This window comes from Tauraco erythrolophus, chromosome 8, assembly GCF_009769465.1.
Source record: "Tauraco erythrolophus isolate bTauEry1 chromosome 8, bTauEry1.pri, whole genome shotgun sequence".
In the NCBI taxonomy this organism is placed as follows: Eukaryota; Metazoa; Chordata; class Aves; order Musophagiformes; family Musophagidae; genus Tauraco; species Tauraco erythrolophus.
In genome coordinates, this window is record NC_141472.1 from 4,089,012 (window position 1) to 4,111,984 (window position 22,973).

The following is a 22,973-nucleotide window of genomic DNA, read 5'->3' on the forward strand; positions in this document are numbered from 1 at the left end:
GTTGTAGAACAGATACCTACCATAATCAAGAATTACAATGAATTAATGTAAGTTCACATCTCTTTTTATCCTCTACCCCCTGGAAACTGGTGCAACCCTCCAGACTCTGTGACCAGGAGTAGTTTGGGACACAAAGCAAGAAGATATTAAGCTAAGCAAGTTACTTCTTGCACCTCACCAAGACCAGCCAAGCAAGACCTACCTCCAAACACCCAAACAACAAAAGTCACATTATTTACTGTCTTAAACCCACTTTTCCCACTGAGCCAGAGACTTGCTGTTGGCTCAGTCAAACCAGGTCTGAACAAAGTTTTGTTTCAAAACCCTGCCAAGAAGCACATTACCTCTGCAAAAAAACTGCTGTCCTTGCTTCTTCTCCGGGGCCACCCTCAACAGGAAGGTCACCTCCTCATCCACCCCTTCCCAGAAGCACCCAACTCCTTCTCCTTTACTAACAAGGGTGCTGTGGAGGGGGGAATATAAGAGAAACCCTGATCAGGAACACCTGTGCTTAAATGCTCCTCTTTTCCATAAGTTGTCAATCAGTCTCTAAGAGACATCAGTCACTTCTTCCTGCAAGACTCTGCTGCTTCTTTTCTTCTGATAACTAATCTCAGCTCCTGTGATTTTAGGATGGTTTTAGGGAAGTGTGATGCTAAAACTCATCTCTTGTTGATGAACAAGTCCCTCTGCTTTCATATAACTAAAAACGCCATGATGGAGGTAACAGAGAAAGCTGGAAGTAGATCTGGAGGCCTTCTAAAGGCTAAAACAGAAGAGAAGGTGACTAAAAAGAACAGCCAACTTATTATTGCTTGAAAAAGGCATTGTATGTCCCAGATGGCCAGGGCAAATAAACCAAAGCTGAGACTGAGTGTTGTTTTAATACACTGTGATATCCAGGTTTAATCTCATGCTGCCCCAAGGGCTGACTCGTGACTTTCAGCCAGTTGGGTTTGCCAGGATGGACGTACCTAAAATATAGCTGGTGGTTTCTCTGCTGCAAGGCTCTGGGGCTGAACCATGACCCAAAGACACCTAACGGGGGTGGGCTCAGCCCTGGCTCTCCCTGGTCTCTTTGTTTGAACATGGGCAAGGCAGTTCTTCAAGGGGTTTCAAGCCAAAGGAGCCCTAAAGATGTAGGCGTAAATCAGCCACTGAGTTTGGAAATCCCATTCAATGTAAAGCCCAGTTGCCCACCACCGTGGGGGGGTCACGGCGGGTGTTGTGGGCAGGGTAGATTTCGGGGAGATTTGCTTTTCCCTCTGCTGTGTTTCATGGCTGTAAACAGCCCCATAAGGCTCTCCGCAGCTGCTCAGCTTTAAAATCAAAAAAACCCACATGTTTGCTTCAGCTCTGTCATTTATTAGCTGGCAAGACATTAATTTTCACTAGTTTATCTTGATGCTCTGCTTGCTCCCAGCTGTTGCGACTGCAGAGGGATAGGGTGCCAGCAGATAATAAACAGGACAATGACGTAACTTCCTGCGTTTTGGAAAAGAAATACTTGCACTTTTATGGTGTACGTTATTTTAATGGGCTGTTTTTCCATAGTATGCGTTTTATTTCACGTTTTTCATTGATTGCTAGCAGCATTTTTACTCCTGATGGATGCTGCAAGACAAGCCCATCTCAAAAATCTTGCAGCTCTTCCATAAACCTCTTCTACCCAAAGGGAAGATGCTCCAGTGGAGTTAGATGGGTGGTTGTCACAAGCAAACCTCAGCTCTTAGACCTACAGACCTTTCTGCATTTGTTTTCAGGGGATGAACCTTTCAGATGGCTAATCCTGCACCCATGGGGACGCAGAGCCCAGCTTTCCCCCCCTTCGAGTGTCCTTTGGGTGAAACTAGGTTTTCTGGGAACAAGCTGTAAATCAGGGACACGGTCCAGCAGAGCAGGTTCGCTCCCACTGGAGGCACTGGGAGGTTTGGCTTGGACTCCGATAGCCGGGGGAATGGATGGGTGCCAGATAACAAGGATGACTTTTTAGGCTATTTATGAATGATGGTGTTACCTCTGGGCTGCAGCAGCTGCCTCTATAAATTGAGGAGTTGCCAATAACAGGGAAGACTTGTCATGTCTTAGTTGATACTGCATGCTAGCTGTTGGCTCTGGCTGCCTATTAAATGTATTTCCACTTCTTCTTCTTCTATAGAATCATAGAATGGTTAGGGTTGGAAGGGACCTCAAAGATCATCTAGTTCCAACCCTCCTGCCATGGGCAGGGAAATCCTCCACTACACCAGGTTGCCCAAAGCCTCATCCAACCTGGCCTTGAACACCTCCAGGGATGGGGCATCCACAAATACAAACATGGGCATCCCCATATACAAACATGGGGGGAAACATAGAGGCTAACTTTTGCCTGACTCATGCTATGTGACATTCATAAATACCATCTGGAGCACATGGAAGTGCAAACACTGGAAACCCCTTCTCCCAAGGAGGACCAGACCCCAGCCCAGCTTTTACACTCAGGGTGCCAGTGGAAGTGTCAGGGTCGCGTCGGATTTTGGGAAACAAAGCAGACACCGTCCCCTCCTTTCCACCAGCTCCTCCTCTGATAACCCTGAGGATTGTCTCTTCACTGGAAGAAGGATCAGCTGTTTGGATATTTATTTCCGAATTTTCCCCAATTCCCGGCACTTGGTTCTGTTTCCGGCTATCCTGATGATGGCCATCTGTGTAACTGTCATGGCTTTCCTTAAAGAGGGGGCTAGTCTTCCCACTAGCTCTCTTAGGCTCTTGTTATGACTCTTAGGTCATAATTCTCTGGATTGATGGAGTTGGCCAGGATGGTAATAAGAGTTTTTTTTTTTTTTTTTTTTTTTTTTTTATGATGACCTGGTTAGTAGCTTGATGTATTTGAATCGCTTTTGGCTCATTCGAGTAATTGAGCTCCTTCTGGGGAATGAAAAGTATTAAATCACTGCATTCCCTTTTGGGAGGATATTTTCTCAGTTAAGCAAGCCTTGCTGGTTTCTGCTCTGTAGGCTTGGAAATGAAGATTAAGTAATAAATCGGCCATCTCTATGACAACAGATAACACAGCTTTCCCGAAGAAGACATTGTTTCAGAAGGCTTGCCAGGTGGATCACAGATAAGAAACTTGCACAAATTACATTTTTGGCTCCAACACATAAAATGTTATTCTTGGTGCCTTTCCAAAATGTGATCAGCCAGCACAGGCTATTCCACCGCCTGGGCTGTGAGCTTGGGGCAGTCCAAGGGCTTTTTGCTGTACAGCCAGATCATGTGGCTCACTTGGGTCTGGAGTAATTAAATTTCCATTTGTATGTTTGGGACAGCCGAAAAGGTGAGCTGAGGCAAAGAGGGACGTTCAAGTCAATGATTATTACAGCATTTGTAAAAAATAAAATAAGAAACGGCAACAGCAAGAGGGAATGTGTTGGCCAAGATGTTTTAGCTAAATGGTGAGGAAGAGAGGTGAGAGACCATCATATATTTTGAGGTTTGGTGGTAGAAACCTCAGCTGGCCATTTTCTTACGTATTAGGTATTACCTGGGACAACATAGGCAAGAAGAAAGACATCTAAGTCCACAGGGGTGATTAAATGCCAATTATGTGACTGATGATTCTTCTTCTGAAGAAAGTCTTGCTCTGAAGCAGACTCTATCCAGCATTAAAATATTTTTTTCCTGCCAAAGTGCCACAAAAGCATTGCAAAACCATGTGGTTTGGCTTTTGTATCTTGTGCCTTATCCACGCCGGGCCAGCACTGCTGCTGTTTCTCAATCTCCCTGTTTTTCTCCCTTAGGTCTCACATTGGGTGCTTCTAAACAAAGAGAATTAAAGGAAAACTCAGATAAAAGACCAAAATGAGGAAACACCGACATTTGCCCTTCGTGGCAACGTTTTGCCTCCTACTCTCAGGCTTTTGCTTGGTTCATGCCCAGCAGCAAGCAGGTAAGACTGGACTGCTTCACCCGACTTCACCCCCGCGCAAACGTGCCGCTAGTTGTGCCATCTGGTTTTTAACACGCATGTGGATGGAACACGGTGGTTTTACCTTCTGCTCTTCAGCTCCCATTCAGCTGAGGGTCCTTTCGGACCCAGACCTCAGCCAACGCGCGCGGTGCTTTCCCGAGCATGTCGCTGGCCGGTGGCGTGCCTTTGAGGATGCTCTGCTGGGGACAAGGGTGCAGGATGTGCACCCGGGGTGGTCTCGAGCGGGTTTTTCTCCTGGGCGGAGTGGTTTGGTCCACCTTGCATGTGTAGGAGGGCTTTTTGAAGTGAGAAGAGCATTGCCACTGATCTGCAGAAAGCCTGTTTGTTTTTTTTTTTTTTTAAGAGGAGGCGCTGGCGCCTTTGGGACCAGAGCTGGCATCATGAGGAGGGGTGTTAGCAGCAGGAAAAATACGGCAAACTCATGCCAGCACCCAGGCTGCTTAAACCAAACAGCCCTTCCTTGAGCACTCTTGTGGAGCCAGCAAAGCCCTGAGTCAGCAAAAATTTGTGCAGGAGACCACGGGCAGCTAGAAGCTGAGCAAGCCTAAATTCACACGTGAAGCTGCGGGCGTCTTTGTCTGGCTCAGGGCTGGTGGTCAAAGCCGTATGGTGAGGGTCCAGGTGAGGAGAAGCATCTCGCTTCCCCCTCCCTGGGAAGGGTAGGTCGCATGCTGTCCCCTCCTGTCACCCAATGCCTGCGGTGCCAGGGCGCTGATGGCTGCCTGGGTTTTCTCCAGTGCTTCTCGTTTTGCTGCGGGCGATGAGGGGAAGCTGAGCTTCACTTTCACCATGCGAAAGAGGCTGTTGGTCGTTTGGGCGAGGAGGAGGAGGCATGCTTGCGCTGACCGATAGAAAATCCTAAACCCCCATCTGTTTTTTTAAAGCTGTCAAAACCGTTGCCGTGGCTGATATAATATTTCTAGTGGATTCCTCTTGGAGCATTGGGAAGGAACATTTCCAACTCGTTCGAGAGTTTCTGTATGATGTTGTAAAAGCTTTAGATGTGGGAGGAAATGATTTTCGCTTTGCCCTGGTCCAGTTCAGCGGAAACCCCCACACAGAGTTCCAGTTAAACACCTACCCCTCTACCCGAGACGTCCTGTCCCATATTGCCAACATGTCTTACACGGGGGGAGGCACCAAGACTGGAAAAGGATTAGAGTACCTAATCGAGAACCATCTCACTAAAGCTGCTGGAAGCAGAGCCAGTGAAGGCGTCCCCCAGGTGGTTATAGTGTTAACGGACGGACGATCCCAGGATGATGTGGCTCTGCCATCATCTGTCCTTAAATCGGCCCGTGTAAACATGTTTGCGGTCGGCGTGCAGGATGCAGTGGAAGGGGATTTAAAGGAAATAGCGAGCGAACCCTTCGACACGCACCTTTTCAACCTAGAGAATTTTACCGCTCTCCACGGCATAGTTGGAGACTTAGTGGCGAGTGTCCGTTCATCCATGACTCCAGAAAAGGCTGGGGCCAAAGGACTGGTTAAAGACATCACAGGTAATGGCTGACTGCTGGTGGCTCCCATCAGCACGGTGTCTGCTGGCATTGCGCTTTTTAAAGCCTTCGTAGGGGCAAGACTGAGATGGACGTTCAGAGGTTTAAAAACAAAGGTTTGAAGCGCGTGGCCCCGTGTTTGTAGCTACCGAGCGTGCCGTCGTTTGCAGACCGAGCTGGCATCCCTGCCAGAGCTGCCAGGAGGTAGCACAGGAGCCCTTGGATGGGCAGCAGCCCGCTGCAGACGTCCTTTTGCGCCCGTGGCGTGGAAATGCGAACGTAGGGAGCTCTGCAGTTATTAAATTGCCCCATCCTATCCACTCTGAAGGCAAGGAAGTAGGGGGATGAACTCACCAGCCATGACAGTGACTCTTTGAGGCCCTGTCCAAAAACCCTCTGGAGACCAAGAAGGTCGCTGCTGGCTGCAGGGACACCATGTGGAATGTCTCCTTGCAGCTAGCAGAGGAGATAGGCAATGTGCTACTCCAGAATGTCATATTTTTAGCTGAAGAGAGCAAAAGCGTTTTGGTGGAGAACTTCTCTGCTGAAACCTCATCCTTGAGCTGGCCCTTAGCCTCTCTCCTCATCGCTTGGAGAAGGCGTGTGGCTGGAGAGTCCCTTTCGCGATGCCACTCAATGCCTTTTTACAAGATGATGGCTTCCACCTGCCAGAGCACTGGACCCTTCCTGTAACCGAAACCTCTCTGCAAACCACGTTGGCTTCAATGGATCTGTGCTGACCGCAAGTCAGGGGCCTAATGTGCCCAGAAAAAAAATAAGACAGTCTTCCTCCGTCCTTTCTCTGTTTATGAAATTTCGGCGAGGAAAGGGCTTTCTGAGCAGCTTTGTTGTGTTTCAAAACAGAAGTCCCAGAGATCAAACCTTTCTTTTTATTCCTGAGACTCCATCTGAAGGTCAATAGCTTGTGGGGTGATGTAAGGCAACGGCAGTACAATGAGGCAGTGTAACATTAATCCCCCTGTGTTGTCTTGCCTGATTAACCCTCACGCCAGCCCCCCTGGGTGCTCTCCATCACTGCATGACACCGAGCAACACCAAAAAGCTGTGCTCACGTGTGTTTTTATTGTGCAAAGTGCTTGACAGGGCAAATATCCAGATCACGTGAAAGCCACAGGGAAGAAAAGCAGCTGCCCCAGAAAGATGACACAAGGTTCACCAATTCTAAGAAAATCATGTCAATCTATGCAGAAAAGGAATGTCATACCCAACCTGCTGACAGCACTGCAGTAGCTGTTTGACGTCTTTGCCATGAAGGACCTCATTGCTTCCCTGTTGAAATCAGTAGGGGAGTTGGTCTTTGGCAGCTGACTGTCCTCCTCTGGGGCATGCCAGCAGGTAACCCCATAGTACGTAAGCATCTGGAGTCACAGATATTTCTTTAAAAACTTTAAAGGAGAATTCCTACTTCATGTATATCATGCATTTCCAAGATCGTTTCTACTGAAAGATATCTTTTGCAAGGGTTTCCTTCCTCCTTTATAACACAAATTTATGCTAATCCTACTATTGTACTTTTGCCCCTGTGTGACGTGCATGGGCGATCTACGGAGTAGCATTAAACGTGGGAAAAGATTTTACAGAGCCTAAGCATTGGATGACAACGGTGTGCAAAGCATGGTACAATTAACCGTTTGCATAAGAGTTTCTAGAGTCATTTATTCAGCTGCTAACTCCATGTAGCATTAAAAATGTATAAAAATTCCATGGATGTTATGCTAGTGATGAGCCCTAATTTGAAACAAAAATGTAAAAAAAACAACCCAGTCCCATAGTACTTCCAGTACATAGTAGCGAAGCTGTTGGTCTGTGGCAGTTCCCAGAGCTGAGTAGGGTACGTGTGAAAGTCAGCCCCAAGTTTGCCCTGATGTATTTGTTAAATCTTAGCTGTCTGTCTCATCTGACCCTTCTTGCTTAGTTGTGTAACAAGCATGCTTTTATTTGTTCTCCAACACCAGCTTGTTCCATAAACGTGTGCTGAAGTACAAGGTTTTTTGACAGTGATGACAAATTATCCAACGCATCTGTTTCATACGTGTTTTCTCTCCGGCGGGAGCGACCCGTGCTGCTGTGATGACACCCATCGGTGTCTGAAATCTCGTTCCTCAAAAAGATGTCCATGGTCTCTAAAGCAGTGCTGGGTACAACCGCTCTGAGATTTCCCTTTCATTTATAAGATGAAGTAGAACATGTACATCCCAAACGAAAATGGCACAGTAAAGACAGCTCTAAGCACCCCTAAATTTCAACTCGATGGAAAAATAAATCCTGGAGCCCTTTGCAATTCTGAACTACGCTTATGTTCTCCAAGCCAACACTAGCCATTGAATTGGCCAGGGAAGCGGTGATGCCCTGAAGACCTCCTTTGTCGCTGGAGTTGCGGCATTGTTTGAATCTCTTGGTGGTATTGTGATGTACGAAAACATTTACTATAAAAACAACTAAACAGGAAAAAAAAAAATCATTGACTCTGTCGGTTAATAGCAAAGACCGCAGATTTGGCCTTGCTAAACTGCGTGCCAGTTTTGCTACTGGTTTCACTTTTGGCTTTCAAAAGTTGAGAGCTGGGTGGGATCTCCAAATGTTGCTTGTCATTCATTTGCAACTAGTCTGAAATTTGATTTCTTAACGAGATTGGAGAGTAATAGCATGGAAATATCTGAGCATGCTTTGGGGTCTTCTTTCCCCCTTTCTTGCATGCATGCAGCTCTTGGTGATGTTGATGGTAAAATCAGTTGAGCAAAAGGAATTAAAGCAGACACCAGGGTATTTTGGGTCTGCTTTGGTAAGTCTACCAGCAAAAATGCTTCCCCCTCAACAACTATGTTCATGCCGTATAAAAGTTGTATTTGGTGGGTGTATATTCTCAGCAGATGCTTGCGATCATCTGGATATGGTTACAACAAGTAGAGTTGGATAATTGTGTCATGACTGATTTCATCACCCTGTTTTAACCTGATTCTGCATTCCCTGATTGAATATCCAGAGTCCATATGAAAAATACAGACCTGACCCCTCTATCGATAATGAATGCATCTTTGTGCAAAATAATTAAAACAAAATGATTTTTGCGTGGCACAGGCTGACGATTCTGCGGGTCAGCTTGCTGGACAAATACCATCATGTGTGTGCTGGCAGCTGGTAAAAGAGTTACAGTGCAAGAACAATAACCAAAACCTGAAAAAAACAATAACCAAAGGCTGAAACTTTCCATGCATCCAGTAAATGGTGCGTATTTTTCCTCCCCAAAAAAGAAAAAAAATAGACTGCAAATGAGGAAAAACCTCCTACGAATATTACTGTCCTCACCCGCTATCTTCAGGGTGAATTATCACCAAACCTCACCTTTTTCTTTTGGCTCTGTCTAAATATTTGGACAGGACTGGCCATTGATGGAGTGGATCTAGAATTCCAAAGACTGTATTTTGCCAAGTTTTCTCCTCACCTGCCAAGAACATTGACCCCCGTGTGACTGCAGCCACCAGCTCAGGCTGCATCTGCTCGGGCCGCCTCTTGAAGGGCAGCAGGTGCCACCAGGGTGGGGCCGAGAGCTCGTATTCAATCAGAATGCAGAACTAAGAGGCAAACGTCACCTCCTCAGTGAACATGTGTTTTGTTTTCTCATTTTCGTGTTTCTTACTGGTTTTCCAAGAAACATGTCAGAACACTGTACAACCGCATGTAATCACCCATTTTAATGCTTTCACCTTTTGCATTTCTTTTTTTAAAGCTCAAGAGTCCGCTGACCTTATTTTCCTTATTGACGGATCAAACAACATCGGAAGTGTCAATTTTCAAGCCATACGTGATTTCCTTGTAAATTTGATTGAAAGCCTCAGAGTTGGAGCTCAGCAGATACACATTGGGGTGGTGCAGTATAGTGATCAACCCAGAACCGAGTTCGCTTTGAACAGCTACTCCACAAAAGCGGATGTTCTGGATGCCGTGAAGGCACTTAGGTTCCGCGGTGGCGAGGAAGCGAACACCGGTGCGGCACTGGAGTTTGTGGTGGAGAACCTCTTCACCCAGGCGGGAGGCAGCAGGATAGAGGAAGCAGTGCCTCAGATTTTAGTGCTGATAAGTGGTGGAGAGTCTAGTGATGATATCCGAGAGGGCTTGTTAGCGGTCAAGCAAGCTAGTATATTTTCATTTAGCATTGGGGTCCTGAATGCTGACAGTGCAGAGCTGCAGCAGATTGCTACTGATGGAAGCTTCGCATTTACTGCCCTGGATATCCGTAACCTTGATGCTCTTCAAGAATTATTACTGCCCAACATTGTTGGAGTGGCACAAAGACTCATTTTGTTAGAGGCCCCAACCATTGTGACTGAAGGTATGTATGCCTTTCTAGACTGTTGAATTTCGATGAATCAATGAATGAATGAGTTTTTGAACGCTTTAAAAATATATCTATATTTTTTTTAAATTTAATTTTCTATTCTGCAATGCATCTCTCTGGTCTGGTTATGGAGAAACAATGGGAAAGACTAAATAGACCTGCGGCTGATGTGCAGAAACTCATTTGCCCAGTGGGTCATCTTTTGAAAACTGTGAGGTTTTGTGTCAATAACTCGCAGGGCATGGGGTTTTAAAGGACACAAGCGGAGTATAAAAAAGCTCATCCAATCCTTATTGGGATATCTAAGCACCCCAGGGATTAATACTGCAGCACGATCAGTTTTGAAAACATTTATGTCGGGTGAGCTTACATTGTATGTCAGTTGAAAGTGCCATGAGAATGAAATTTGACTGGGGAAGCCAACAGGGATGTTAAATGGATCCCTGTTTCACAGAGTTGAAGTTATCAGTTTGCTAAACCAGTAAAATTCCTTACCTCACTGAAACCGTGTACTATCCTTGGGAAAAGGATGAAACTCCTGCCTTGTTGAACTGAAAAGCAAAACAGCCCTTAATTCTTCTGAAGTGAAATCCCTACCTTGCTGACATGTATTTCCCTCCAATCCATAAGTGGAGAAAGTTTGCAGCTTTCCATGAGGCCATGGGAAATGAAAACGTAGGTGTCAATATTCCACTTAGGTCACATTGTTGCTCTAAAGTCCCCGTTGACATTGTTCCTGGATGAGCATTAGCCTGGGTGCAGTAGAATAACAAATATCTGGATTTATGGAGCAAGTAGGTAGTTAGGAGTTTCTCACCTTATGGTTTTACGACTAAGTTAAATTTACTGATAGAGAGGCTTTATGAAAGACACAGCGTGTCGTATTTCAGAGGCCCTGGGAAAAGGCCAGGCTGGAGTTGTTGCACTTAATTACCAGGATACATCATGCAAACACCACTTTTGGGATCCAAGTGCCAGTCTGGAGTTCTGTACATACTGTTCAACTCACGATGTATGTTGACATACAAAGCTGCATTCCAGATGTCTTCACTGATCTATGTCTAAACATGATTGCTATCCTGTGGCTCAAATCAAAGGGAGGAATTTGCCTAAAAGATCATTTTATGACCTTGCCTTGATTATTCCAGGAAAGAACATAAAGAACTTTTGCTTCTAGCACCCCACGAGAACCATATTTAGCAAAATATATTGAAGTCTGCATGTCTAGCTATAATATATGTGCCAGGACCCATGCGAGTCAATGGAAAACCTCTTTCTGCCCCACTGATTTTTAACAGTTTGAATGGCAAGATTAAAAACGTTGGTACATTTGGTTTCATCTGCACTTGCATATTTTTCACTTAAAACGCCAGCTCGTTTGTAGAAGACACTACAGTAGCACCAGCCTGCGCAATTCCATATAGATGGATGTGCTAAATGGAGAAGTGGGTATTTTCAAAGGAGCTTTAGGGAATTTCCTTTCCCTAGCATTGATGGAAATTGATTTTGACTGGTCTGCTTGATTCACATCAGTGCCTTGGAAGTCTGCAGCATAAAGCTTGGCAGGCACACCGCAGCCTGAAAGGGATGCTAAACCAAGGTGCCAAGCGTTCCTGTGAAGTACTGAAGTCACCTTGCTTCACTGCACGCTAGTTCTCCTGGGATGAATGGATGTCTCAAAGTGACTTTCTGCCTCTCTCCTCTCCTTTAGCTACTGGGGGAGCCTGGATGATTAAATTAGTTGAGATGCTTCACCAAAGATAGCTCAGATGGCAATGAGGAGGGCACTATGGAGGGTTGAGTTCAATGCTGACGCCCTCCGACATTCCCAACTTTTAGAGTCAAAGATATAATGCTTTGATTCCAAGTTCTTTGAAATTCCTGGGAGTTTTGCCATCGACTTTACTGGGCTCTGGATCAGACCCTATGAGATGTGTACAGCCTTGCTTAAATGTGTCTATTGAAATCAGCCCCGTGGGCTGTTTCTTCCTGTGGGTTTTGGTTTCAGTTATTCTATTCCTCTTCTCCAAGGAAACATACTGCAGGATTTGAGAGCTGCAACAGGAATGAGCAGCGGAGGGAGATATTCCTTCCCAGCATCTCTCATCTTTGCAAAGCCCCTTTGATGTTTCCCACAAACTTCTATATAAAGTCAAAAGTTTTCAGGGTTTCCATTTTTGGGTATCTAGCTGCCAACAAACTAAAGAAGTGCTTTGGGCATCTCTCCTGGGTGATACAAAGCAGAGATTTCAGCCCGTGTTATCCATTTGGAAAGTCTCCTGTTTTCAGCCCTCTCCTCCTCGGAATGACTGATGAGACAAAAAACCTGGCTCGGGGATAAATGCTGGAAATCACGGCCCTGGGAAAGGGATTTCTTTGTGAGTAGCTCCGTTTCGACAGCCTGGGCAGTCAACTGCAAGCCACTGGCAGCTCATGTGAGGCTGTGGCTCAAGCTGGGTCCCACCACATTTGCTTCGTGCAGGTTCTCATCGTTTTGTGTCTGACAGCACCAAAACGGGCCATCTTAAGCTTCCAATTTTGACAAATCAATCCTTAATCAAACTATTTCCAGCAAGGCTCTGCGAGAGGCTTTTGCAAAGGCTCGCGTTTGCTGACGGAGGCACGTTTCTTGAGGGCAGAGGGGGCAGCCGAGTCACAGATGTCATCTGCAGCTCTAAATCACTCCTTGAGGTAGCCCAATCTCATGGTGCTCACCTGTAATGAGAAACCTGGCGCAGACCGGCCTTTGGGAGCACTGCTTTCTGTGGCCAGCTGGTGTCCGGCCAAGGAGGACTGCAGCCAAAGCTTTGCTCTTTGTTCAAATCCAAAGTAAATAGCCTCCATGCAGAGGAGCCCTGATGGGCCGAGGGGCTGCCCTTTTCCATCCAGGCAGGACAAGAGAGTGTTTGCTACCACTTGCCCCGAAGGGTGTGAGATCCCGACGATGCTGAGTCTCCTCTTCCCTCAGGCTGTGTGCTGGGCATAGCAGTGAGCTTGGGTGGTGATGGACCTGCCACCTTGAGTGTTGACCACATCTCAGGAGCTCTTAGGTGGGTAGGCAATTTAAGGACATCTTAAGTCCAAAGTAGTGCAATGATCCATAATGCTCCAGCATAACTCGGAAGCAACACAAGGTTTCCTTTTCCACTTCGATGGCACAAAAATCAGGGAAGCAATGATGTGGTCAGGTTGTCTAAAAGATGATATTTTCTCCCGTGATGATCATGTATAATGCTTTTATCATAATGGTATCAGCCTTGTTAATATTTATTGGGGTTTTTTTTGGTGTACATTTGCTGTATTAAATATGGTGGTGCTTTGGTTCCAGTGCTGCACAACAGGTTTTTTTCCCTCCCTAGCTGTCTTCCTTCAAACTTAGCCAGGGAACTGGAAAGCTAATTGCACTCTCTCTGTGTCCTATGCCATCATCAATAATAAAGTTCCAGAGATTACAACCTAGGGGACCCATTTTGTTAAAGACATGGCAACCGGAATAATTCAACTCTTCCATGACTGGGCTAGCTGTGCCAAGAAAAATCATAACTTCTTTTTGTTAGATAAGGAATAAGTTGTAGGAAGTGAAGACCCAAAGTCCAGGTATGTTCATAGAATTCATAGAATTCATAGAATTTCTAGGTTGGAAAAGACCTTAGAGATCATCCAGTCCAACCGTCCCTAATCCCCCATTAAACCATATCCCTAAGCAGTTCATCCACCCTTTTCTTAAACACATCCAGGGATGGGGACTCAACCACCGCCCTGGGCAGCCTATTCCAGTGGCTGACAACCCTTTCAGAGAAGAAATTCTTTCTAACATCCAACCTGAACCTCCCCTGACTAAGCTTATACCCATTTCCTCTTGTTCTATCACCCATCACTAATGTAAAGAGCCCTTCCCCTACCTCCCCACTATTCCTTCTCAAGTATTTGTAGGCTGTAATCAGGTCTCCCCTCAGCCTCCTCCAGGCTAAACAGCCCCAACTCCCTCTGCCGCTCCTCATAAGTTTTATTTTCCATTTTATTTTTTTATTTTTATTTTATTGTTGAGTAAGTGGAGACTGTTCTTTACTTGTGTCATCGTGCTCAGGAACCAAATCCTTCTGAGGCCAAACCACGCTCTGGCATGATTCAGATGGCTCCACTGCAGATAGAGGGAGCATCACCTGCTGCTTTTATCTCATGTGCCAGCTGAGTGCCAAGATGTCCCCTGACTGTTTGCCTTTTTTTCTTGTTTTGACATGTTAATTCTATATTAAGATTTATAAACGATGCAATTCTTGCAATTCTTCAACTCTTCTGTGGTTTAGAAAGGGGAAACGTTGAATCAGATTTCTTACTAGCTCTCTGCTAGAACCTAAAAAATAATTCTGTTCTGAAAGCAAGACCCTTTTAAAGATGTTGAGAGTAACAGTACTTCAAGCAAACAAGAAGTCCTAAAAATGTTGCTGAACTGTTGATGTAGACTTGATGTGCAGACTGTGGTGAAGGCTTCCACTAACATTATGTTCATGTGTTACTTGCAGTTATTGAAGTGAACAAGAAGGATATAGTCTTCCTGATAGATGGCTCAACTGCTTTGGGGTCTGGCCCCTTTAATTCAATTCGTGATTTCGTTGCCAAAATTGTCCAAAGGCTGGAGGTTGGACCCGACCTGATCCAAGTTGCGGTGGCACAGTATGCAGACACTGTGAAGCCAGAGTTTTACTTTAACACCCACCAGACCAGAAAGGATGTGATGGCTAACGTGAAGAGAATGAAGCTCATGGGTGGTACGGCACTCAACACTGGCTCAGCACTGGACTTTGTGAGGAACAATTTCTTCACCAGTGCTGCTGGATGCAGGGTGGAGGAAGGGGTGCTCCCCATGCTGGTGCTCATCACTGGTGGTAAGTCTGGGGATGCTGTTGACCAAGCTGCAGCGGAGATGAAAAGGAACCGCATAGTGATCCTTGCCATTGGGTCAAGAAACGCCGACCTGGCAGAACTTCAAGAAATTGCCCATGAGAGAGATTTTGTGTTCAACCCAAATGACTTCCGCGTTCAGTTCATGCAAGCCATTCTTCCCGAAGTGCTGTCACCTATCCGGACCCTCTCTGGAGGATTGGTTGTCCCAGAACCACCATCAGGTAATTAATTACCTTGTTCTAATTATGGCCACGTGGTTTATATGTTTGTTTGTTAACTCTATTCTATGAGTGTAGAGATAACAGGGGAAAAACATCAAGCAAGTGCTTCAGCATAGCTAAATGTTTGCTCTTTGATTTGCAAAATGTGCATGAACAGATTGGTGAATTTGGTAGCGTGCTTGTTGTTACAGCTTTGTCGTTCCTTCCAGGAGACTTTTGTCCCATTCAGTGTTTGTCACCAACATTTAAAGGCCTGGACATGAAAGACGTGCTTTACTAGTTAGGTACTGAAATTGTTCAGTGGAGACTTTTTCTTTCTTAGGGTTTGTATAACCTGTGAATAGGACACACTGTGCATGTTATAATCTCTTCCTCAGTTTGAAAACCATCCGTAGTGGTTATTTGCTCAAGAAAGCTTAGAAGTTTCTTCTGAGTGTAAAAAAATAAAGAAGTTTGTTCATGGAGATGTTCGGAGAAAGCTAGCCTTGACACTGTTGGACTGGAACTCACCCTTTAAGAACATATTTACAGTTTTCTTCTCATTTGCTCAGCTCAAGCCCCAAGAGGTATACCAGGCTATGGCAGTGTTGATTTTAATTTAATCTGTTTAGAAGATGATCCAAAGCCCCATGAAGCCAGTAGATTTTTTTTTGCTTGATCTTGCCATTGACAGCAGTAGACTTTGGAAGCAATCCAATCGCTAGTCATGCCTTTTGAGGAAGTTTCCCTTACGTTTCAGGAGGTGTTCTAGCTGCATGGAGATCGCATACCAAATTTCTCAGGACTTCTTCCTGATAGAGATGCTTGAGTTTGAATTATTGTTGTGCTAGATCATATTTGAACCTTGCATTTCTGTTCCATGGCATACGGACATTGGAAAAACAGGGCTTCATCCAGCTCCCATTGGCTTATGTGGATGTCAAACTACATCCATATTTTCTTCTAGTTTCTCCAAGTAAATTAAAATCATAAACCGCAGCTTAAAAGAAACTGAGTTTTATGGAAAGGATCCTTGAAAAATTAAAGCCTGTGACTGAGTTGCATGAAGCGCAGACACTCTAAAATCAGTTTACAAATACTTGTCCTTAATTAAGATGAATATCACAGGACTTAGCATTTAATAAGCTTTTTTTTTCAGAATGTGTTTCCTGCTAATACAATTTTGCATGGCTATACAACCAAACCTGACATTTTTATTTTTCCATGTAAATTAAAAATGTTCCTATATTTCCTTGTTCTTTAAAGCTCATTCATACAGCTTCTCTTTTTTTCCAGTCCTTTTGCTCTACTGTACTCACAGCTACTCACACACACAATAAGCCAGTAACCATATCCTACTCCATCGAACAACTATTATTAGTAACATAACAGATTTTGACACTAGGCAGTCTGTGTCACATTTCAACTAGATGTTGTCTCGCCCTGGGCCTTGAATGGCACTTTCCTGGGGAAAATTCAAAATAGAGAAAGCCAAGACAATCTGTAAAACGTCTGTACTCCAAAGAGTTCTTTTCTCCTTTTTGGTTTTAATATCTCAGTATTTATAAACTTTATATACAGGACAGCAAGATTTACAGGGACAAGGCAAGCTAGAGAGATGGATGAATATAGCCATATATCCATAGGTAAATGCTGTAAAGAGAAAGATATCGAACAGAATTAGCAACAGGCACAAATATATTCTCAAATAACTTACTTGAAGGAAGGCACCCAAGGGGGATGCATTAGATGAGCCCACTCATCAGTTCTCTGAGATCTTATTTAAAGTTTTGGCATTTGGTCTGCCGTGTGGACATGACGTATTTAGAGCAAAAAGCACAGGGGGATGATCCTGTGGTGCCTTTGGGGTAACATTGCAGATCTGTGTCTTGGGGCTGAGATGCTGGGAGACAGCCCGGGAAGGACTTAACCTTAAAAAATGAGCTGAGAGCTGGCTGTTTGCTGCCAAAAGTAGGAAATTTCTCCCCCTTCAATAGCCCACAAGATGGATGTCTGTAACTGCAGACATCAAAACGCAGTTTTCTGCATCAAATGTAGACATCAAAAAGGCAGGTGTCTCAGGCAGCCATTGCAGCCTTGTCTGGACCAGCTTCTCTAAACCTATTAGTAAAAGCTATTTTTAATACCCACTCAAAATACCAACCAAATTGGTTACTTGGCAGAAGTGTTTTCCCGTGCAAGTGGAACTTAACTCTGTGCTGCGGGCCAGCTGCTGCTGGCTGCACAGCATGACCATGGCAGTCACTGCAGGACAGGACATGGTTCTCCACATCTAGGGATGCATGGGAGCACCCTTGTGCAACAGGGATTGCTTAATAAGGGGGTGATAGCGCTGGGTGTCAAAAGCACACTTCAGGTGCCAGAAAGCAGAAACGTTCCCTAAAGCTTCGTTGGAAAGCTCCAAATAAATGCATGGTGACTTGCAAATAAGCAAGGCATCTGTAGGCGTAATTCAGTGTTGCTCCACCAAAATCAATGAAGTTGCCTTTTCCAGGCAAAGGATCCAGCCCAGAGCATACAACTCTGACATTACCAGCTGCTGAAAACATCTGCCGTGATGGAGGCTGAGCCCCATTGATAAACCTGACATTTAAAAGACTTTTCAACAAGTCAGAATCCTTCCCTGCCTCCCCTGTCCAATTTACTCATTTAGAGCAAGGTCCTTGTCACTGCTGTGCTGATCACACTCTTTCTCTCCTCTTTTTCTCCACACTTCCTCCTAACAAGGTTTACATGCGTGTGCAGTGTATGCTGTATGCATGCATGAAAAAAAATATCTATTTTTGTTTTCTGTGATGTCTCATGTTATTTTCTGTGCTCTACTGCAGTTCAAGTAACCAAAAGGGATATCATCTTTCTTTTGGATGGATCACTCAACGTCGGAAATGCCAACTTCCCCTTTGTGCGTGACTTTGTTGCCACCCTAGTTAACTACCTTGATGTCGGCAGTGACAAAATCCGAGTTGGCTTAGTGCAATTTAGCGACACTCCTAAAACCGAGTTCTTTCTATACTCGTACCAAACCAAATCAGACATAATTCAACGTATGGGGCAGCTGAGGCCCAAGGGAGGGTCAGTGTTGAACACCGGCTCTGCACTGAACTTTGTGCTTTCGAATCACTTCACGGAAGCTGGTGGGAGCAGAATAAATGAACAAGTGCCGCAGGTCCTAGTCCTGGTGACGGCAGGGAGGTCTGCCGATCCCTTCTTGCAAGTTTCCAATGAATTAGCTCGGGCCGGAGTGCTGACTTTTGCTGTTGGAGTTAGGAGTGCGGATAAGGCAGAACTTGAACAGATTGCCTTTAATCCAAGAATGGTATATTTTATGGATGATTTCAGTGCTCTGGCAGCTTTACCCCAGGAGTTAAATAAGCCTATAACAACATATGTTAGTGGAGGTGTGGAAGAGGTTCCACTCGCCCCAACAGGTAATACCTACCTTCCTTCATGTTGACTGCATTAAGTTGATTTTGTGTCTCTTGACTGTTTGTTCCCAATGTACACCTTCAAATCTGTCCAAGGCCCTGAGTCACCAAAGCGTTAACGCTGTGCTTAACCATCAATACATGGCTTGACACAGTCAGCCCTTCGTTTTGTTCAAGTCACTGCTAGCACGCTTTAAGGATGGCACAATTTTAAGTCTTTCGGCAGGTCAGGACGGAAGGAGAATCTGAGTGAGTCTATGCCCACCGGTCACTCACTCAGGTGTTGCCTTTTGGTTGCTGTAATAATGTCACAACCTTTAAATGCATCACCTGCACTAGCTCAGGTATGGCAGCACGCAGTTCTGGCCATGAGGAGTGGGGTGGAATGGTTAACGTCGTGCCAAAGAGCACAGGGGAGCAGAGGTCTAGCCAGGTACAGGTGGCCAAATCCTTCCCCAAAACCATTCTGCCAAAGTGTTTTTATCAGGCTGACAGAGAGGCTGAATTCGACTCCAGATGTGCCAAGTTATCCTCCAACATTAAACCCAAAAGCTGTTGGCAAGTTTAACCCTTTTAAAACAGGTATTTGCTTGCTAATTCCCTCATTGTGGCTATGTGTACGTGTATATGAAGACATAAAACCAACCAGGATCGCTTAGTATGGGAAGGAGACTGTTAAGATGAATATGAAAGATGTGAAGACACACAGATATGAGGTGCTTGGTTTTGCCTTGGATATTCAATAAGAATGAAAGGGCAGCAAACAGAAACAAGTAACAGGATTTTTCTCCTTCCAAAGTCATAACTTACCTATGGATTTAGATGCCTCCTTGTGATGCAACTGGGAGAAGTACTTCAAGAGAATAGAGAAACCGCTTTGTGTGCGCGTGTATGTATGAACTAATGTCTGTTTGTTAACTATTGAGCCTTTAAATAGGAAAAAAAAACCCTCAACCCTCCACTGCTGTTGTACTTCATGTCTGTATTATCAGCCTATTGCTAGAGCATAAACTTTGCTGGCCGAATCTGAAACAGCCAATTTATGATATGACTGATATGATGTGATGCAATACATGATATGATTGTCTGGTGCCTGAATTTATTGAGTCTTAGGATAGAGGTGTCCTTGCTTCCCTTTCCTCCTCAGATAAATATGTCAAAGATACTGTTTAGCCCTGTAGCCTTTGAATACTTTGGTAAATGAAAATCACTTGCTTTGCATATTGAAGCCCAGATAACTTGCAGAGAAGTTTCTAGGATGACGTTTAAGAAGAAAAATGCCTTCATATCTTTTTTTTCCCCTCTTTTCATTTGTGAATTTATTCTAGAAAGCAAGAAAGATATTTTATTCCTGATTGATGGCTCAGCCAACCTCTTGGGTAGCTTTCCTGCCGTCCGGGACTTTGTACACAAAGTCATTTCTGACCTGAACGTGGGTCCTGATGCCACACGAGTAGCTGTAGCTCAATTCAGTGACACAATCCAAGTTGAATTTGACTTTGCCGAACTCCCATCTAAGCAAGACATGCTTCTCAAAGTGAAAAGGATGAGGATAAAAACTGGGAAGCAACTGAATATTGGAGCTGCGCTAGATGAAGCGATAAGGAGGCTGTTTGTGAAGGAAGCTGGAAGCAGGATCGAAGAAGGAGTTCCTCAGTTTTTGGTCCTCCTTGCTGCTGGGAGATCATCCGATGACGTGGAGCAACCGTCAGATGCTCTGAAGCAAGCTGGAGTTGTGACCTTTGCTATCAAAGCCAAAAGTGCCGACTCTGTAGAGCTGGAAAGGATCGTTTATGCCCCACAATTCATTCTGACCGTCGACTCCCTCACTCGTATTTCAGAGCTTCAGCCAAACATAGTCAACCTGTTGAAAACTATCGAGCTTCAGCCAACAGGTACATGGACCCCTGGGGCTTCCAAGGGGCCAAAAGACACCACTCACATGCCTCCCTCAATTGGTAACTGGGGCAGTTTGGTCTGTTGATGTTTAAAACAATTATGTAGAAGCTGCTATTGTACTTGGATTTTCCTCTGCTCAGACGCTGATCCAGCAAAGCACTAAGGTCCAAACTGAATTTTAAAGATGAATAAGGAAAAAGCTTTTCATTTGGCTGCAAGAGCTGCAGTAGGTGCCATTACCAGTGTGTAAAACATAGTATAAACCTGAAATAAGAGGATCGTTGGTGCAGAGTTCTTGCATAAATTGATGTACAATGTTGGGAAAAGGCTAGAAGAAGCAAATGAAGGCTTGTCTCGATTTATCTTTCCATCCTCCCTTTTCTGGAGGAGTGGCAGGGAGTAAGGAGCACTGCGGCGTGCTGGATTCACTCTTGCTCCGCTACTTCTTGTGGAATATGACAGCAGTTTCTACATTTTGTACCTCTGCACCAATAAAATAGATGCTCTTGAATTACTTACCATTATAAGCTCAGTAGCTGAGTATGGATTAATTAAAGAATAAAAAAAATGTTATGAAAAGAATCGCATGGCCACAATTATAAATCACCACTGTGGTACTGGAAATCATACATGTCCAGCTGTGTGATTTCAGCAGCGTTAATTTGAGAATTAACCTGTCTCCCAACAGCAGGTAGGGACAGGGAAAAGTGTAAGAATGTCCTCGTCATCTCTCTGTAAAAGTCCTGGGCAGATGGACTTAGAATCATAGAAACATAAAAAAGAAACAGGGCTGGAAGGGATCTCAGAGTGCCATCTGCTACATACCCTTGTCCTCAACAGGATCTTCTTGTCCAGAACCAGCTGACATTGGTCCAGTCTGTTCTGAAAACGCTCCAGTAGAGGAGATTTTGCCAGCCTCCATAATCCATCTATTCAATTGCTTTTATCCTTATCTGTAGGTAGTTAGTCCTCAATGACAAACCTCTGTCTTTCTAGTCATAGTTTAAGCCTTTTAGATCTCTTTCAACTTAAGGATACAGATGTTGACTCATTCCCATGTTTTGTGTGACAGCCTTTCATTTACTTTAAGCTTGCCATGTACGTCTTGCCTTGGTCCTCATATCACCAGCTGTATAACCAGTTTATTCAATCTTTCCTTGTAGGTCTTGCAGGTTTTCTACCTTTTCACCCCTCTGTCTCAAACGTCAGCCTGCTCCAAATGACCAGAGTGTAATGATGGTGTCCCCTGGTCATCTCTTACCTCATCCTTGCCATGCAGAGTCATTGCCCTCCCCATATTTGTGCAGCTTCTACCTCAACATAGAATAGAATCATAGAAAGGTTCGGGTTGGAAGGGACCTCAAAGATCATCTAATTCCAACCCCCCTGCCATAGGCAGGGACACTCTCCACTACACCAGGTTGCTCAAAGCCTCATCCAACCTGGCCTTGAACACTTCCAGGGATGGGGCATCCACAACTTCCCTGGGCAACCTGTTCCAGTGTCTCATCACCCTCACTGTAAAAAATTTCTTCCTTAAATCTAATCTAAATCTCCCCTCTTTCAGTTTAAAGCCATTGCCCCTTGTCCTATCACTACACACCCTTCTAAAAAGTCCCTCTCCAGCTTTCTTGTAGACCCCCTTCAGGTACTGGAAGGCTGCTATAAGATCACCCCAGAGCCTTCTCTTGTCCAGGCTGAACAGCCCCAACTCTATCAGCCTGTCTTCATAGCAGAGGTGCTCCAGCCCTCGGATCATCTTCACGGCCTCCTCTGGACTCGCTCCAGCAGCTCCATGTCCTTCTTGTGCTGGGGACCCCAGAGCTGACGCAGCACTGCAGGTGGGGTCTCACGAGAGCAGAGTAGAGGGGCAGAATCCCCTCCCTCACCCTGCTGGCCACACTTCTTTGGATGCACGCCAGAACACAGTTGGCTTTCTGGGCTGCGAGTGCACATTGCCGGCTCATGTTGAGCTTCTCATTCATCAGCACCCCCAAGTCCTTCTCTTCAGGTCTGCTCTCAATCCATTCTCCACTTACCCTCTACTTGTGCTTGGGATTGCCCTGACCCACGTGCAGGACCTTGCACTTGGCCTTGTTGAACTTCATGAGTTTCACACAGGCCCACCCCTCAAGCCTGTCCAGGTCCCTCTGGATGACATCCCTTCCCTCCAGCGTGTCCACAACTCCACACAGCTTGGTGTCATCTACAAACTTGCTGAGGGTGCACTCGATCCCACTGTCCATGTCACCGACAAAGATGTTAAACAGTGCTGATCCCAGTACTGACCCCTGAGGAACACCACTCATCACTGACCTCTACTTAGGCATCAAGTTGTTGTCCACAACTCTTTGAGTGCACCATCCAGCCAATTCCTTATCCATCACGTGGTCCATCTGTCAAATCCATGCCTCCAATTTAGAGACAAGGATGTCATGTGAGACAGTGTCAATTGCTTTGGACAAATCTAGGTAGATGACATTTGTTGCTCTTCTCTTATCCACCAGTGCTGTAACCCTATTGTAGAAGGCCGCCAACTCAGTCAGGCACGATTTGCCCTTAGTGAAGCCATGTTGGCTGTCACCAACCACCTCTTATTTTTTGCATGTGCCTTAGCATAGTTTCCAGGAGGATCTGCTCCATGATCTTGCTGGGCACAGAGGTGAGACTGACTGGCCTGTAATTCCCCAGGTC

General features: G+C 45.1%; 1 protein-coding gene across 4 annotated transcripts in view; it reads left to right on the forward strand.

Annotated features, from left to right (window-relative positions):
* Window positions 1–3,843: 3,843 nt before the first annotated feature.
* The window catches only part of COL6A3 (collagen type VI alpha 3 chain), a 57,491-nt gene continuing 38,361 nt past the window's right edge, over window positions 3,844–22,973 (forward strand). For 2 of the 4 annotated variants that reach the window (XM_086615462.1, XM_086615463.1), the window contains exons 1-6: window positions 3,844–3,931; window positions 4,858–5,475; window positions 9,221–9,823; window positions 14,353–14,955; window positions 17,784–18,383; window positions 19,709–20,275. In XM_086615462.1, coding sequence (XP_086471588.1) covers window positions 3,844–3,931; window positions 4,858–5,475; window positions 9,221–9,823; window positions 14,353–14,955; window positions 17,784–18,383; window positions 19,709–20,275 — 3,079 coding nt within the window. The remainder of the gene's footprint in view (window positions 3,932–4,857; window positions 5,476–9,220; window positions 9,824–14,352; window positions 14,956–17,783; window positions 18,384–19,708; window positions 20,276–22,973) is intronic. The other 2 variants (XM_086615464.1, XM_086615465.1) reach the window with 1 other exon arrangement.